The sequence below is a fragment of the Lepeophtheirus salmonis genome, chromosome 1 (assembly GCF_016086655.4).
Source record: "Lepeophtheirus salmonis chromosome 1, UVic_Lsal_1.4, whole genome shotgun sequence".
NCBI lineage: Eukaryota > Metazoa > Arthropoda > Copepoda > Siphonostomatoida > Caligidae > Lepeophtheirus > Lepeophtheirus salmonis.
In genome coordinates this window covers 6127037-6142739 of record NC_052131.2, presented here as the reverse complement: position 1 = coordinate 6142739, position 15703 = coordinate 6127037, and the positions used below count along the sequence as shown (strand labels likewise).

At 32.7% G+C, this 15703-nt stretch overlaps 3 protein-coding genes across 3 annotated transcripts; 1 reads left to right on the top strand and 2 right to left on the bottom strand.

The window, feature by feature from the left end:
- The first annotated feature begins 1411 nt into the window (after positions 1-1411).
- Positions 1412-7011, top strand: Sec8 (Secretory 8). The gene is made up of 7 exons (XM_040709557.2): positions 1412-1974; positions 2042-2207; positions 2271-2512; positions 2569-2719; positions 2781-3266; positions 5338-6582; positions 6652-7011. The coding sequence occupies exons 1-7, from the start codon at positions 1622-1624 to the stop codon at positions 6811-6813; spliced, it is 2805 nt and encodes a 934-aa protein (XP_040565491.1). The 5' UTR covers positions 1412-1621; the 3' UTR covers positions 6814-7011.
- A 160-nt stretch (positions 7012-7171) lies between these two features.
- Positions 7172-10130, bottom strand: mEFG1 (mitochondrial translation elongation factor G 1). Its single transcript, XM_040709560.2, has 2 exons — positions 8491-10130; positions 7172-8432 (listed from the first exon to the last, which is right to left on the bottom strand). The coding sequence occupies exons 1-2, from the start codon at positions 9871-9873 to the stop codon at positions 7608-7610; spliced, it is 2208 nt and encodes a 735-aa protein (XP_040565494.1). The 5' UTR covers positions 9874-10130; the 3' UTR covers positions 7172-7607.
- A 543-nt stretch (positions 10131-10673) lies between these two features.
- On the bottom strand, positions 10674-12445 carry LOC121115316 (TBC1 domain family member 20). The gene is made up of 3 exons (XM_040709546.2): positions 11943-12445; positions 11609-11879; positions 10674-11540 (listed from the first exon to the last, which is right to left on the bottom strand). Exons 1-3 carry the CDS (start codon positions 12257-12259, stop codon positions 11013-11015), a joined length of 1116 nt encoding a protein of 371 aa, XP_040565480.1. The 5' UTR covers positions 12260-12445; the 3' UTR covers positions 10674-11012.
- Between the last annotated feature and the right edge of the window lie 3258 nt (positions 12446-15703).

Below are 15703 nucleotides of genomic sequence, written 5' to 3'. Positions count from 1 at the left end.
GTAGCAGGCTCTGGGACTATATACTTTCCAACTATTCAATAATTGTTGAGAATCGACATCAAAGTAATTTCTGTCTACATCATTGCTAGTACTAATACTTAAATAAGAACATTTTTTAATTAAAATAGATACTAAAACTAACTTTTCGACCCATACATCACAAAGAAACTTCAATTCAGATTTATACATAATACCATGACACAAAATTGTCAAAACGATTAGTCTTAGTAGTTTATATATATTATAAGATGAATTTAAGAATTTAAGTTTTTCGAAGGTGTATCTACAAATCTTCATGAACTTATAATAAATATTTCAGACTGGATTTTCGGGAAAATTACTTAAATACACTGAAATATAGTACAAATATCAAAATGAAATACTTTAATATGTTAATTGTTTATAATTTTTAATATATATGTTATTTCAATATTGAAAATCAAACAGAAGGATCCTAAATCTTATCAAAGTAATATCAACGACATACTCCAAATAGAAAGTTTCAAAATACTGATGCATATAATTCCTTTCTTATATTTAAAAAGATATCGAGATATATTAAAACTTTTGATTATGATTATTAGAAGAGACGTATAACGTAGAAAATCCATCAGATCTTTACTGTGTTATTCAACCTTTTTTATGATAAACATGACAATTTACAAATTATTTTTTTATTTTCCATAGCTGTTGTCATTTTTATTTAATTATGGAAGACAGAAAAAATGAGTATAAAGTAGTAACTAGTGCATGTGCTCATGAACGACAAAGATGAACTATGAGGGCTTGCTCGGGAGTTGTCAGTGTAAATCCTTCTTGGATTTGGAGTAGAATTCTTATTAATAAGAATAAAAAGATTTTATTCCTAGGTCCTCAAAATGGTAGACATCAACAATGCTGACGTCACATGAAAACGCTCTATCGTCCAATTGTCTTTATTGACAATATTGACCTACTACCAGTTAATTTTGGTTCTTTTTTCTTAAGGAGGTAAGGTTGATAGAGTCTAAAAAATTAAATCTTGATATTTTAACATTTTTTTTTTGTAGGGAAAACTGAGCAAGAGTTCTATTGATACGAGTCCTAGAATATCTATTTGAATAAACGCATTTCCTCGAATATCACTTGTTTAAATTATGTTTTTATAATTTTAACGCTAAAAAATAGTACATAGTTCACAACTTGATAAACTTTAAAAGGGAACTTTGAAAGCTGCAAATTCCTTTCAATAAAATTAGCCCCAGTGCATATAGATTATCGCAAAAATGGAGCATTGACTCATGTGAGACTAATAGTAAGTGAACTGAAGTTATCATCCATCTCTAAGATAAAACATATAATAATAAATTTAAATACCCTAAAGATAATCAATATATATACCTTTTTTTTTTTTTTTTGATTGAACAACTAGTTTTGGTCTCCCCTACGCACATACATATTATAATGATATGTCTGACGTCATGAAGTAAAAAAACATGAAGCTAGAGATCGTCGACAGAGCACTGTTAACTATATCAAGGTTCAAGGAGGTGTTTTTAATTTAAAAAAAGGACTCTAGCTAGTATTTAGGTAGATAAATTGGATATATTTAGTTCCTGTGTATGTACATACTTGGGTAAAGATGGTCGAGACGCGTGTTGGATCAACATTGATGTGTTTAATTCATTCCCTCTCGGCTGCCTCGGATTCTGGTGAGGAGCGTGAAGAGGAGAAAAATAGACTCGAGTCCCGTTTTAGAGACTCTGACAATTGTTTGGAAGATTTAGTTATCCATAATCGTGTGGATCTAACATTAGTAACGAAATCCTATGCCACTGTTTCCCGTCAAATTGGAGTGGCAAGACGGAATATGCGGAAAGTGAAGTCCGAATTGATTGCCTGTCGTCAACTCCTACACTACAAAAGGGATGAATTAAAACGGCTTTGGTTGGATGGCTTTGAGCAGAAACACGTTTTGTTATTGCTTGAAAAAATGTAATATATTTAGCATGTATAGAATATAATATATTCAATATTGATATTTAACCTTATTATTTTTCAGTGAGACCATTAAGGAATGTCCCGATCAAATTGAATTACTCATATCGCAGAAAAAGTTTATCGAAGCCACCAAATCCATTGTACAACACCTTAACAGCTTAGAAAATGAATTGAAGAATGTTGAAGGACTAACAGAATTAAGGGCGCACTTATTAGCTAAAAAAGAAGTAATTATTTGTACATATAATTGATATTGTATTAGGGGGGACTCACGTTAGAAATACTTTTAGGTGTTGTATAAGATATTGCTGGATGATATGTTGCATCAACTTCATGTGGAGTCAACTTTTAATATTTTGAAATTGCGTAGACATACTTCAGTTCGTGATGACAATCACTTTCAACGTTCCTTATTTAATTCTAGTAACAGGAGCTCACAAAATAAACCGCATCAGGAGCCTTCCTTTAAACGCTCTGCAGATCAATCCAAGACGTGGAAATCGTTGATGGATCATTCAAACTCTCTATTGAAGTATCTAATAGGATAAGTATTTGAGACATCTCCTAATGATTTGTTGTTATTTGAAGTGGTCGGCTTTTATCAGTATCAGAGGAAGAGGAGTGGATGCAAATGTTGGAGAATCCTCTTAAAGCCAGTTTAGTGTTTGGTCCAGCTAATGCTTTAATAATTAATGTAGAGTGCTTATCGCAACTAAATTTGTTACCAAGGGCAATAGAAGTGGGTGAATATTAACAACATTACATGGGGGCTTTGATTAAAATTGCATTTTATTTACCAGCAACTGAGATTGGAAATTTGCAACGAATTGCAATCTATTGTTCGTAGGACAACCAAATATCTATTCGAGCATAATGTTTCCCTCCAAGAGGATAATTACCTTTTTTCAGAACTCTTTAATGCAATGATTGAACAATTTTACTTAGTTGTCGATGGATATCGCTTGCTCTCAATAGCTTCTATAAAGGCCTCAAATAGGAACAATATTAGGATGTCTAAAGTAGATACAATCGATGTATGGACTAGTGTACAGTCAACAATTCAGATGCTTTTAACAGACTATTTGGTATTTAAAGACAAGGATAATAGTGATCATTGTACAAGTCAAGGCAAAGTACATTTTTCAACTGAGCCTTTGGGAGGAGGGGGTGTCAATTATCACTTTTTGAGGAAAAAAAATCAACGAGTGAAGAAGTCATCCCTATTCAAGTTTGGTAATTCGTCTACAGCGTTAGGTTTGAATGATTATCTTCGGGAGCAAAGAAATGTAAGACAAACTTATATATTATTTAATCCTTCCTTTCAATTCAACACAATGATAGGAACATTTAAATCTATCAAGAGAATTATTTAAAATTCCGCATCTTTAAAAAGATGCAGTTACGAGTCATCTATGTATTTCCTAATTTATCTGCTGACCAATTTTAAGTATGTTATCAGTGTTAGACTTGAGTCATGTTCGAAAGTATTGACTAATTTTTTTAACATAAAACTTCAGCTCTAACTTAAGTAAGATAGTGTTCATAAAAAATCTGATTTATAATTTTTTTTTTCCCCTTATAATAATATATAAAAAATATGAATAATTGAGTTCACTATACCATTTATATTTTGATAGTTTACGTTTTTTGAGGGTATATACGGAGGTGGGCAGAAGTATTTACACTACGCTTTAAAGATCCATAATTTATACATTTCTTTATTGAGCATAGTTCTTTTACAATAATAATTTGCAACATCTAATTCTATACATTTTTTTACTCGATGTGGTTACCATTTGCTTCAAATACAGAATCCAGGCGGAAATGGAAGGCCAAATACGCGCGGATGACCTTGACCGTAGTAAAGGGGGCACGTTTTACTTAATGGGGCGCTTTAGGGAGAAGAGATGAGGAGTCTTATTAACCTTCCTCCTCACGCTCAAACCACAACTAGTGATAACAGGGGTTGAGATCTGGGCTGTTGGAAGGCCACTTTTCCGCCATGACAACTTCGTCAAAATACTTTTCCAAGAATACAATTGACTTCTTAGACACGTGAGCTGGAGTAGAGTTCTAAATCCACATAACTTAGATGTTCGGAGGATATTGAGAGGCCAGCCAGGACAGAACAGCTATTTGAAGAAGCAATTATATCCCTCTCTCCACCCTGAATTGCTTCATCTTCTCTGTAAGGAGGTGTCGGCGACCTTTGACCTACGAGGAAAGATTTAAGCCCTCCTTGACCTCAGGGCCCATGGTTCTCCTGCTCAAACTCCCCCTGTTTGCGTGCATTGAAATATTGACGGCTGGGTTTGCCATGATGGACCTCTTCAGGCCGCATGGAGCATGCTGGATGGCCCTACCATCTTTTAGCCGTTTCACTACATTGTACACCCTTGTCTTATTGTACTTTGTAACGCGGATGATATCCTTTGGAGCGTTGCCGGCAAAATACAAATCTTGGATCACTTCGCATTGCTGCTCTTGGAAGGTCATTTTTAAGATTGAGAGCTAAAAGGTTGCAATAAATATTATTTATAGTTGTTGCAGCTACTTAGAAACAACAATAATCATTAAAAGAAAGGACGCAATAAAGACGTACATCTAAAACAAAACTTGTGTAAATACTTTTGTCCACCTCTGTATGTAGGTTTTGAGAGATTTTGTATCGATGATTAATATTGGTAAAGTATACTAATAATAAAATGCGAAGAATGTGATAATTAATGTTTAAAAAAACATTTATAAACTGTAGTTAAAAAGAAAAGAAAAAAACGCTTTAGAATACATTTTTAGATCAATAATTATCCCAATACTTTGAAATACCCATAAAAACCCAAGTCATACCTATGATATTAGTTACTCTTCCATTATATTTAACCATCATCAGTAGAAAAAGTATATTTTAACATTAGTGTATGGCTCGCAGGGTTGGTTTTAGCACTTGCCCTACCCCTCGCTCTTGACTATGGTCCCGTACTGGATGGATATTTTTTTTTTAATTAAAAATTATACATTGATAAGAAATTTCTTCAAAAAAAGATCCGTTTTAAGAAAAAATTAATTTTATAAGTTATAAGTTGCTAAAAAGTCGTTTGACGAAATATGCATACCATTTATTGAAAAAGCCGCCTAAGAAAGGGTCCTTGTTTTAATTTCTTAAAAAAGTGATTTTTAAAAAAAAAGGGCTGTTCATTTATTTTTTCACAAAGTCCCTCTCATGAGCCGCAGTTTTATATATTAGAAAATTAGAGGGTCCCAACACTTTTGGATACGACTGTATATTGTGTATTTTGCCGGAATGAAATATTTAATTTAGTTCAAAAATGTTTTGAATTGAAATTATTTTAATTTCAGGACAGTAATGGGAAGAACATGTTAGTTTGTGCGCCCAATCCCCACAATATTACAATCATCTATGCTTCACTAATGGAATTTATTAATGAAATTGAAAAATCATTGAAATACGATTCGGGAGAACATTGCACACTTTATACTTTCCTAACTGACTTTGTCAAAGATGTTTTTCTCTTTCAAATTAACTTTGACAATATGGATGATTTAAATACTGCATCTAATGCGTTGGATATATGGGAGTTTGAGAACAATATCGATACTCTAAAAAGTCTTGAGAGTTCAAAACCTATCTTAGTCAGTGCTATAGTAATTAAAAAATCGGTCGACAAGCTTTACAAGTACATGAATACATTGTTCCTATATGGACACCACTTCTTTAATAATATTTGCAAGATAATGATTCAATATAAAGAGATTTGCCAGGCTGCTTTCGATGCGTTAGTTCGAGTTGACGGTAATTTAGTTACTTCTGCACTTCTTGCTAATGATAAAGATTTGTCTCAACTAATGACATCGTTTCCTGTTTGGAATAAAAATCAACCCATAGACTTAGGCTCTCTAAAAGATGTGGAATTAATGTCTAAAGAAGAATTAATTTTATTTAGACAAAAACTTGGAAAATCCAATGTCACACAAAACGAAATTATATCTGATCCCAGTAAATTTAAACATTTAGCCATGTTGAGTGAAAGTCTTGAATGGTTTTCAGAGAACATATCTGGGATCTGTAATGAATTAAATAAGGCAAACTTGTACTCTTCTTATTCAATATCTGAAAAGTCGATTCAAAAGCTCAACACAATAACGAAAGACTTTGGTGATCTCTCACGCACTTGCCTCTTAGTTTTGCATATAGAAGTCCGTATCCACTGCATCTATTTCCTATCTCCCATATGGTTCGGTTCTAATGCAGGTACTCAATTCCAAGGTGGTCCGGAATCTACTGATCCTAGTTCGGAAATCATTCGTTTAGCAAAGGATTTGACTTCGACTGAGGATATTGTAAAACCACTTATGGGGAATATAAAATCAAGATATGTATTTGAGGGACTCCTATTCCTTATTGGATCGATTTTGATTAGTTCCGTTGAACATATTAAAAGAATCAATTCTAACGGTATTAAGAAAATGAGTCGGAACTTATTTACCTTACAGTATATTCTATCTTGTAACATTGCTGGACATGGGGAAGTTGCTTTGGAACACGCCAAACAATATTTGGAATTATTGGATAAAACCTCCGAGGTAATTATTATAAAATAGTTTATGTTCATATGAAATATTTTCATTTTAAAAATATAAAAAATGTTTTAGGAAATTATGAACAGTATTGTTGAAAAGGGTTCGGTATTTACTTATGAAGAATATGAAAATGCCATTAAACTACTACACCGAAGCAACAGGAACAGTGTTAATAGTGAAACAATATCATATGATTTGAAGAAATTAAAGGATGTTATGAAGTTTGGTGCTTAAGCCATTTTCAAGTTAATACATACTTATGTACATAGATATAATTAATAATATAGGAAATACTCATTCTATTGAGCGATTAAATATTATACATATGTTATTTGAATAGCAAATTGTTTAAGTTTTTGTTCTTTTTTAATTTATTAATGTATCCACTAATTGTTTTATTTTTTTAAATAGTAAAGAATTATTCAAATTTAATAATATATAGAATGGGAATGGGTCACGGGTACATCTGCCTTTTCTGAGAGGGATTTTTATAGGGCGGCAAATTATGAAAGAATGAATAACTTTACAAATACCATCAACACAATTCAGAAAAGGACTCATTTGTGTATGCTGTAATTATTTTATGCAAAGGTTCGCGGTAAACTATAGATTATTTATTAGAGTGAGATAGGATTACAGTCATATTATCAGCTTTTATATGAATAAATCATGCTGCACTACAAGTTACAACATTGTCACTTCACTTAAGGTCGTATTCTCTGACAAAAAAAAAATAAAAAAAGTTAGACGTAAGTCAGGAAATATAGTATATCCATCAAGATGTAAAAGGTTTTTGAACTTAATTTCATCAAAGGTAATTATGATAACTTAAGATAATTCTACAGCACAACAACAAAACATTTAATATTGATATATTTTCCATAATTAAGGAGTGGATAAGAGATCAAGTATTCCAACAGAGTCAAAATGAGACTTCCTGAACATGTAAAATACATCAATATATTCTAAAACAATTTAAGAATGAATTTATGCGTAATAACGTTATAATGGTTAATTAATACATCATATCAGTTTTTCTTTTTCTTTTTGGAAGCCAGACTTGAATCACTTTTGGCATTTTCTGCCTCGAATGAATTGATGATCTCATTTTGAGTTTCAGGTCGTGCAGGAGCATATCGAGAATATTCCATTGTGTATTCTCCCTTACCTTGAGTTCCTGTTCTTAGCTCCGTTGAGAATCCAAACATACGATTAAGAGGTGACTCCACAATCAAAGTACACCATCCATCCTCTGAATAAGTGGTTGTCAAAATGACAGAGTCTCTCTTTGTGAGCATGGAAAGAACTGAACTTTGGAATTCAGCAGGAGCAGAAACTTCGACATTCATGATGGGCTCAAGAATTTGCCATTTTCCTCGTTCATAACATTGGGCAAATGCAAATTCCGAAGCTTGGAAAAATGCCCATTCCGAGGAGTCTACGATATGGTGTGCTCCGTCTTGAAGGACCATTTGAACTCCAGTGACAGGAGATCCAACAAGTTGACCCTTCAAACATGATTTTTCAAATCCCTTCCGAACACCTGGAATAAACTGCTTAGGAACATTTGTTCCTGTTGTGACATCTTTAAATGATATTTTAGTATTATTATTGGATGGGAGAGGTTCTAGGTAGCCAATGACTCGTGCATATTCTCCACGACCACCTGATTGTTTACGATGCCAATAATCGAATTCAACCTTCTCCATGAGTGTTTCTCGAAATGCTACTTTTGGTTTCCCCATTTTAACTGGACAATTATATTCCTTCTCCATTCTTTGAGCGTAAATCTCCAAATGAAGTTCCCCCATACCAGAGGCCATTGTTTCCTTTGTATCAGTGTCATACCATATCTAATAAAAATCTTACTATTGTGTACACAGTCAATGAATATGCAAAATATAGACTTACTCTGTATGTGGGATCCTCTTTGGTAAATCTCCCCACAGCTTTTGAAAAGGAATCAGAATTTTTCTTCTCTTTGGGTTCAATAGACATAGAAATGACTGGATCTGGAACAAATATAGACTCCATAGATATATTCTGATCTTTATCAGCAACAAAAGAATCTCCAGAACTGCAGTCAACACCAAATAGAGCACAAATATCTCCAGCATAAACTCGATCGATATCTTCCATTTTATCAGAATGCATTTGAACCAATCGACTTAATTTAGTTTTCTTCCAAGTACGAGTGTTGTACACAGTATCTCCGCGGTTAATTGATCCTTGATATACTCGAACGTAGGTCAGCTGTCCAAATTTACCCTTCTCCAATTTGAAAGCAAGACCCACGAAGGGATTTTTATTACTTCGTTCCGGATTCATTTTAATTTTATAAACCTCCGACTCACCGGTGGCTTCATTTACTTTTGTTAGAGAATTATCAATAGCAAAATTATCAACTTCTGACGGATTAGGAAGATAATCCATCACAGCATCCAAAAGCGGTTGAATCCCTTTATTTTTTAAAGCAGTGCCCATTAAAACCGGAGTAAACTTTTGAGCAAGAGTTGCACGGCGTATGGCGCTTTGAATGTCATCAATATTGGGTATTTCCTCATTGAGATATATTTCTGCAGTTTGATCATCGCAATCTGCAAGATGCTCAATGAGCTTGTGATGATAGTCTTTTCTCATAGATACAAGGTCGGATGGAACGGAATCATAAATGACTTCCTCTCCTAGAGGCCCTTCAAAATAAATAGCCCTATCCTTAATGATGTCCACTACCCCTTTGACATGACTATCCTTTCCAATGGGTAGCTGAAGTAAAACTGCATTTCTGTGCAATTTGGAGCGAAGTTGTGAATGGACCTTGAAAGCATCTCCCCCCGTTCGATCCAATTTATTGATGAATGCGATTGAAGGGACTCTGTAGCGTTTCATTTGCCGATTCACCGTCATGGTTTGACTCTGAACTCCACCGACAGCGCAGAGTACAAGGACTGCCCCATCTAAAACACGGAGGGACCGCTCAACTTCAATTGTAAAATCCACGTGACCCGGGGTATCAATGATGTTCACGTTGTAGTCCTTCCACCGGATAAACGTTGCAGCGGATTGGATCGTGATGCCGCGTGCACGCTCCAGCTCCATCGAGTCCATAGTGGCTCCGATTCCATCCTTACCCTTTACTTCATGGATACAATCAATACGTCCCGTATAATAAAGAATTCGCTCCGTTAAAGTCGTCTTTCCAGAGTCGATATGAGCGGATATCCCGATATTACGCATACGCTCAAGGCTGTAAGGAGCCTTCGAAGAGAAACTCCGAATCGCTGATCGCCACATGCTTGTGAAAAGGAGTTAGTAATTAATAGTTATACAATCCAGGCTTGGAACGTTATAATTTATATAACATTAATAATCGGAGGAACGGACGGAAGGAAGAATCTTATTTTTTATTTATATTTAAGAAGTAAATAATAATACATTTTATTATTTACTACTTATTTTAATTGTATTTCTGTTCTTACGCTTACAAATAAAGTGTCAAAATAAAATTGAGTCACATGTTGTGCTTCCTTGTACAATACATATTCTATAGTGTGTAGCTGGGACTACTATTTTTAAGACTATGGCCAAGAGAGATTTTTAGCTAATAGTTATTTCTAAACCTTTAGTTATTTATTAATTATTACATATTACTTCCTAGTCCTAGACTAGTAGTATCAGAGCCCTATACATTATAAATTATAATACATATATATATATATCTTATAGGCTCTGAGTAGTATCAGTTTAAAAGCTCATAAATAATTAATTAAATACCTATAACCTATTATATCGATAGTGTCGGATTTGGAATGCAGGGGGAAGGGGTCTTGCGACACTCCCACTAACAGACACTCCCTTTTAGAAAATGTTTGCGATGTTCAAATAAATCAATCTCATATTCACTTGAAATATTTCCAAGTATTAATAAATTAACTAGGAGGTTGTCAATTGTCATCGAAAATATAAGACTTATTAATCTATGGATGTACTGTATATAATAAATATATTAATTTATTTGAGAATGAAGTAATTCATTTTTTATTTCAAACCAGGACCAAATGAAAAATCTAAATAAAAAGAATACCTAAAATTAATTTATGATTTAAAAAATGTATTTATATTTCCTATTATAAGAGTATGTATATTAAAAAATGTGAGGTATCACCTTGAATAATAGGTTCTGACTATAATAAATCAACAATGCAAATAAACTATGAAAGCTTCATGAATCAAATTTAACCTGATAATATCAATGTTCTACTTCACTACTCATTTATATAAAAGTTTTATAACTGATTTAAATTTATCATGAGACACATAAATAAGTCATGAATATAATTAATCGAATCCCTAAAAAATCATATCAATAAATAATAAAAGTGTAAACCATTAAACAACCCAAATAAGGAGGATTATTAATGCCTTATAAAAAATTAACTAGAAAAATGGTAGTAGAGAGCACTCAGAATGACAGGGGTTGAAAGGAGAGCAATTTTCCCAACGATTTTTAAAAGATATAGTTTTTTAAAACCCAAACGACCATGCCTCATTGTAGATATCATCTTTCGCCTATCATTAATTTGGTCATTTTCTCTTTGGATCCGTTGATCTACCTCCTTTGCGAGGCTTTTTAAATTATATTTTTCGTATAAACGAAGAGAGTCTTTTATCAGATCTTCAAAGGGTAGTCTAAGAGGAATCCGGCCCAATAAGGAATGTATGCTTGCCATATCCCTTTCGCATCTCTCTAATATCTCAGAACTGCGAAAGAGGACAAGAGCAGTTGCAAAATAAATTGACATTTCGGGTGGTTGAACCATGAAATAATCATAGAGGCGAACAACGTCGGAGTAGTCATTAAGAACATGTCCAAACCAAGTTATAACCCATGGAAGAGAAAAAATTGTACCCAAATCACTTTCTTCAATAAAATCAAAGAGTTCAGAGTTCTCTCTTTTTATCTGGGAGGAAATGACGGAATTATCACGTAATTAATTACTATTAATAACTATATTCATTATCAACTCACAATGGGATACATAAACTGGAGAAAATAGCTCGTCTCTTCCATTGTGGATGCCATAAAAGGCTTTAAATGACTCAAAGACAATTTTTCAAGGATGCGAAAACCCATTTCTTCTCCTACAACAAGCAGGAACGTGATGGCCACATCATGATAGCCTTGATAGTAACACAGCTCAGGATGAGCACCCAAAACACGTATAATGATGCGAGTGAGTTGTTCTTGAAGCTCAGGTCTCTGCTCGTCGGATATGCAGGGTGGGAAGCGTTTGAGAGATCTGAAGGAGAGATAGATAATAATGTATTAGAATTGCATATATATATTCCTTCATTCGGAGGACCTGTTAACGTCCATAACAACTTGATGATAGTCCTTATGATTGAGGATATCTTCAGATGTTGGAGGAACAAGGGTTTCCAACATGGTGATCCCTAAGAGAGCAGGCCAGACCTTTCTACGATGAGCATCATGAACCAGACCTCCCTCGGATATGGCAAGGAATTTTAATCCGTCTATGTTGCTTTCAAGGAGATATTTCTCCATTTGAGACACTTTATTCCTCTTTGTCTTTTTTGGATACTCATTGTCTGGAGCGACTACAGCAGAGATATGCCTCCGATTTCGGAGAAATGATTCTTCCACTCCATGTACCACCATCCTCGTCTTCTAATCAATATAATATAAAAAATATATATAAAAAGCCTTAATTGGTTTAATCATCCCATATTATTATGAAATATTATTTTATGAAACGCTAATAAGCTGAATTAACAATTGGATTTTTACAATTTCAAAATGACGTCATTTCTCAATTGACACCTTTCCATTGGTACATTCTTTAATATTTAGGACACAAGTTATGTACTTACATAGTGTACTCTAATATTATAATAAATAATAATTAATATTATTCTAATTTCTGACAACATTATCTAACTTTCATGCTAGAGATAAAAGACATAACGATTCCTTGAATATTGGAGGAATGCATTTATTATCTCTTACTTTTGAACCTAACAACCTCCATAATTTGAGATAAGTTATGATGACTAATTTATGAGGGTAACAACAATTGGTAGATATTACAATACAATATACTATTTGAAGGTTTTTGAGATTGTACAAAAATTTTTTATAATTTCATCATAATCATGTCTATTCAGGGGGCAATGTTAACGGAGTTCATCTTTCAAGAAAAAAAAAAAAAAAAGATATAATACATTGGTTGTAAATTGTTATATTAACTGTTGAACTTGTCAATCCTAAAAGATATAAAGTAATGTTTTGATATTCATATTGAAGAATTTAAAAAAAAAAAAAAAAGATCTAAGGTAGTTTTTTTTATTTATTTGGAGCAAGTCTATGAACTAGTTTGAAGATCTAAAAAAAATGTATGATTAAGACAATCACCAAATTGAAGTACGATTAATTTAACTGAGGTAAAAAGGTCTTAAAGATTATAAAAGTATTTCCATTTTTAGGCTGAGAAATGGTGAAAAACGACACTCTCCTTGATACCATTATAACTTATGTATCATTCATAGTGATAAGGAGTAACATAGCTCATATTATAGGAAAACGTTCATTCTTTTATTTTGAAAAATATCTATTCAAAAAAATAAGAATCTACAAGCACTTTAGTTCGATTTGGTATTTTTGAGTGATCCCATTTTTAAGGGAGGTGTACAATCAAATATTCAACATTATCTTATAAGGACAAAATATGAATACTGAATTGGTCAATGTCAAATCATTTATCCTCTTCGAGACACTGCAATTCTAATGGAATAAAATAAAGACATGATGTTACAAATGCAATTAACTAAAATATTAGGTATTATCCGAACATAAATATTATAATAAAATTTAAATATATTAAAAATAATAATGCAAAACTATTTGAGTAAATGGAGGGACAAATTATAAATATAAAAGTGTTTTTCAATTACTTAGATTGATCACGAAAATTTATTTATGAATTAGCACAAAAGAAGAGACCCAAGATACTTTATCCTCAACAAGAGATGCTCGAATTCCAATATTTACGAGAGTGTAAAAGGATGAAAATTTAGCCGAAGAAGAAAATCGAACAAAACTAAGCTTCATACTGGAGTAGAGTCGACTCTTTCCTTTAGAGGGAATCTATCCATCCATATATATAGAACAATAAATATATTGAATGGTTGAAACTATGAGGGGATCCATTTAGTTTCATATTTAGATCAAATGCTCTAGATGTGAAATATATTATTAATAATTTATGAATTATGTACTACAACAATGAAAAGCTATAGACATAAAACTAAAATATACTTCAATTTGAAATTGAAATGCCATTTTAATTAATAATTTTTTTGTTTGAATTCGAGCGTATTATGTTCTGATATTTCATATTATTAATTACGGGGGTTGACGTCATTATGAAGACATTGAAATCAAGGTCAATATTTTATGGTTAAAAATCAAATGGGAAAACCTAATAGACTTTGTACAATATTACTCCATTTTTATTAACAGCATCAGAAAATCTATTTGAAGTCACGTGCTACAATTAATATATCTTCTACCAAGACAACATATATGAACTGAAATAAAAACGTTTTTGATTCAAAAATCTTGCATAGAGTAAGTTTTTCAATCGGAGAGTGATTCAGATATTACCTTTAACATTTTCCTATAAGTCAATTACAAAAAAATTACCAAAAGTAAAGTCTAGATTGAACATTTTATCCGTTAAAGTTAGGAGTCATTTTCTTGGCAACTTTCAGATATCTCCGGTAAATTAAAGGTATGACCCGGAAAACTTTAGGGTTTTGTCTATAAACTGTCAAAATTTTATAAAATTATTTCAGCTGACGTCGACATATTACAACTTGCAAAATTTTTATTTTTAATAACATATTCAGTTTGATGGCCACAAGACATAGCCCATAGGGAATACATTTGTCTACGAATAAATTTTTTTGTCATCTACAAGTCTTATTAAGAAAAAAATCAGTTTAAACAGCTCTAATACATTCAAAATTGAAAATTAACTTTTTAAATTGGTGTTTTATAAAAGATTAATTCTCGTCAACTTCCGTACATTTCTGGTCAACTATGAGCAAAAGTCAGTAAACTTTAGACTTTTAACTATCAATTGGCATAATTTTATAAAATTGATACAGCCATTATTGGACTGGTGTAATTTTGTAACCTAAGCACAATGATTGATAAACAAACATTAAATATGAAAAAGACATTGAATGGAAAGTGTGATGTCCAGAGCCCTATTAAAAGAAATTTCCCCAATTGAGGTTAGCCTGTGGGACAAGTAGCTAACAAATGTTAATTAATTATGGGTATCCACTTCCAAGCAATCGGACTCTACAGCGAAACCTGTTATGATGGACGAAATGTCGATTAAATCAACTTTCGAATATGATGTCGGTGACCAATTAGTAAGAGGTTATGATACCCTTAAGCCGTCAAATGATGATTTGACCACACATGCTCTAGCATTTGCATTAAGTGGAGTCAAAACTCGTTGGAAGCAGGTTGTTGCCTACCATTTTACTGGATCGAGTTTCAATAAAGAAGATGTCCCCTTGGCTTTAAAGGAAATTGCAATTCTGCTCATAAGATTGATAAGTCACTCACATAACATCAGATATGGGTCTTTGTATTAAAGGATTTTAGAAGGAGTTAAGAATTTTAATCAATAGGAATAACAAAATTCCTAATGCCATCTCTTCCTTGAAGGATCTTTTCATTTTTGCTGATGTTCCTCATCTCTTAAAAAAAATTACGTAACCATCTTACTAACGGCCAAGATATCACACTTGCAGCAGACATAGTATCTACGTATAAATATCTACGATATCATTACAGCCCTTCCAAGATTTAATACTATTCCAAAGAAATTGGGAGCTCAAAATCCAGCCTCGTCTTTCTCCCAAGAGTATTAATCTTGGAAATTTTGAAAAGATGAAAGTTTCATTTGGTTCAGACGTTCTTAGTCATGCAACTGGAAGATTATTGGTTGATAAATTTGATTATCCAGAATCTTATTTAACGGCTGCTTGGTTTTGTGAGCAAGTTGGTCACAATTTTGCAAATCTA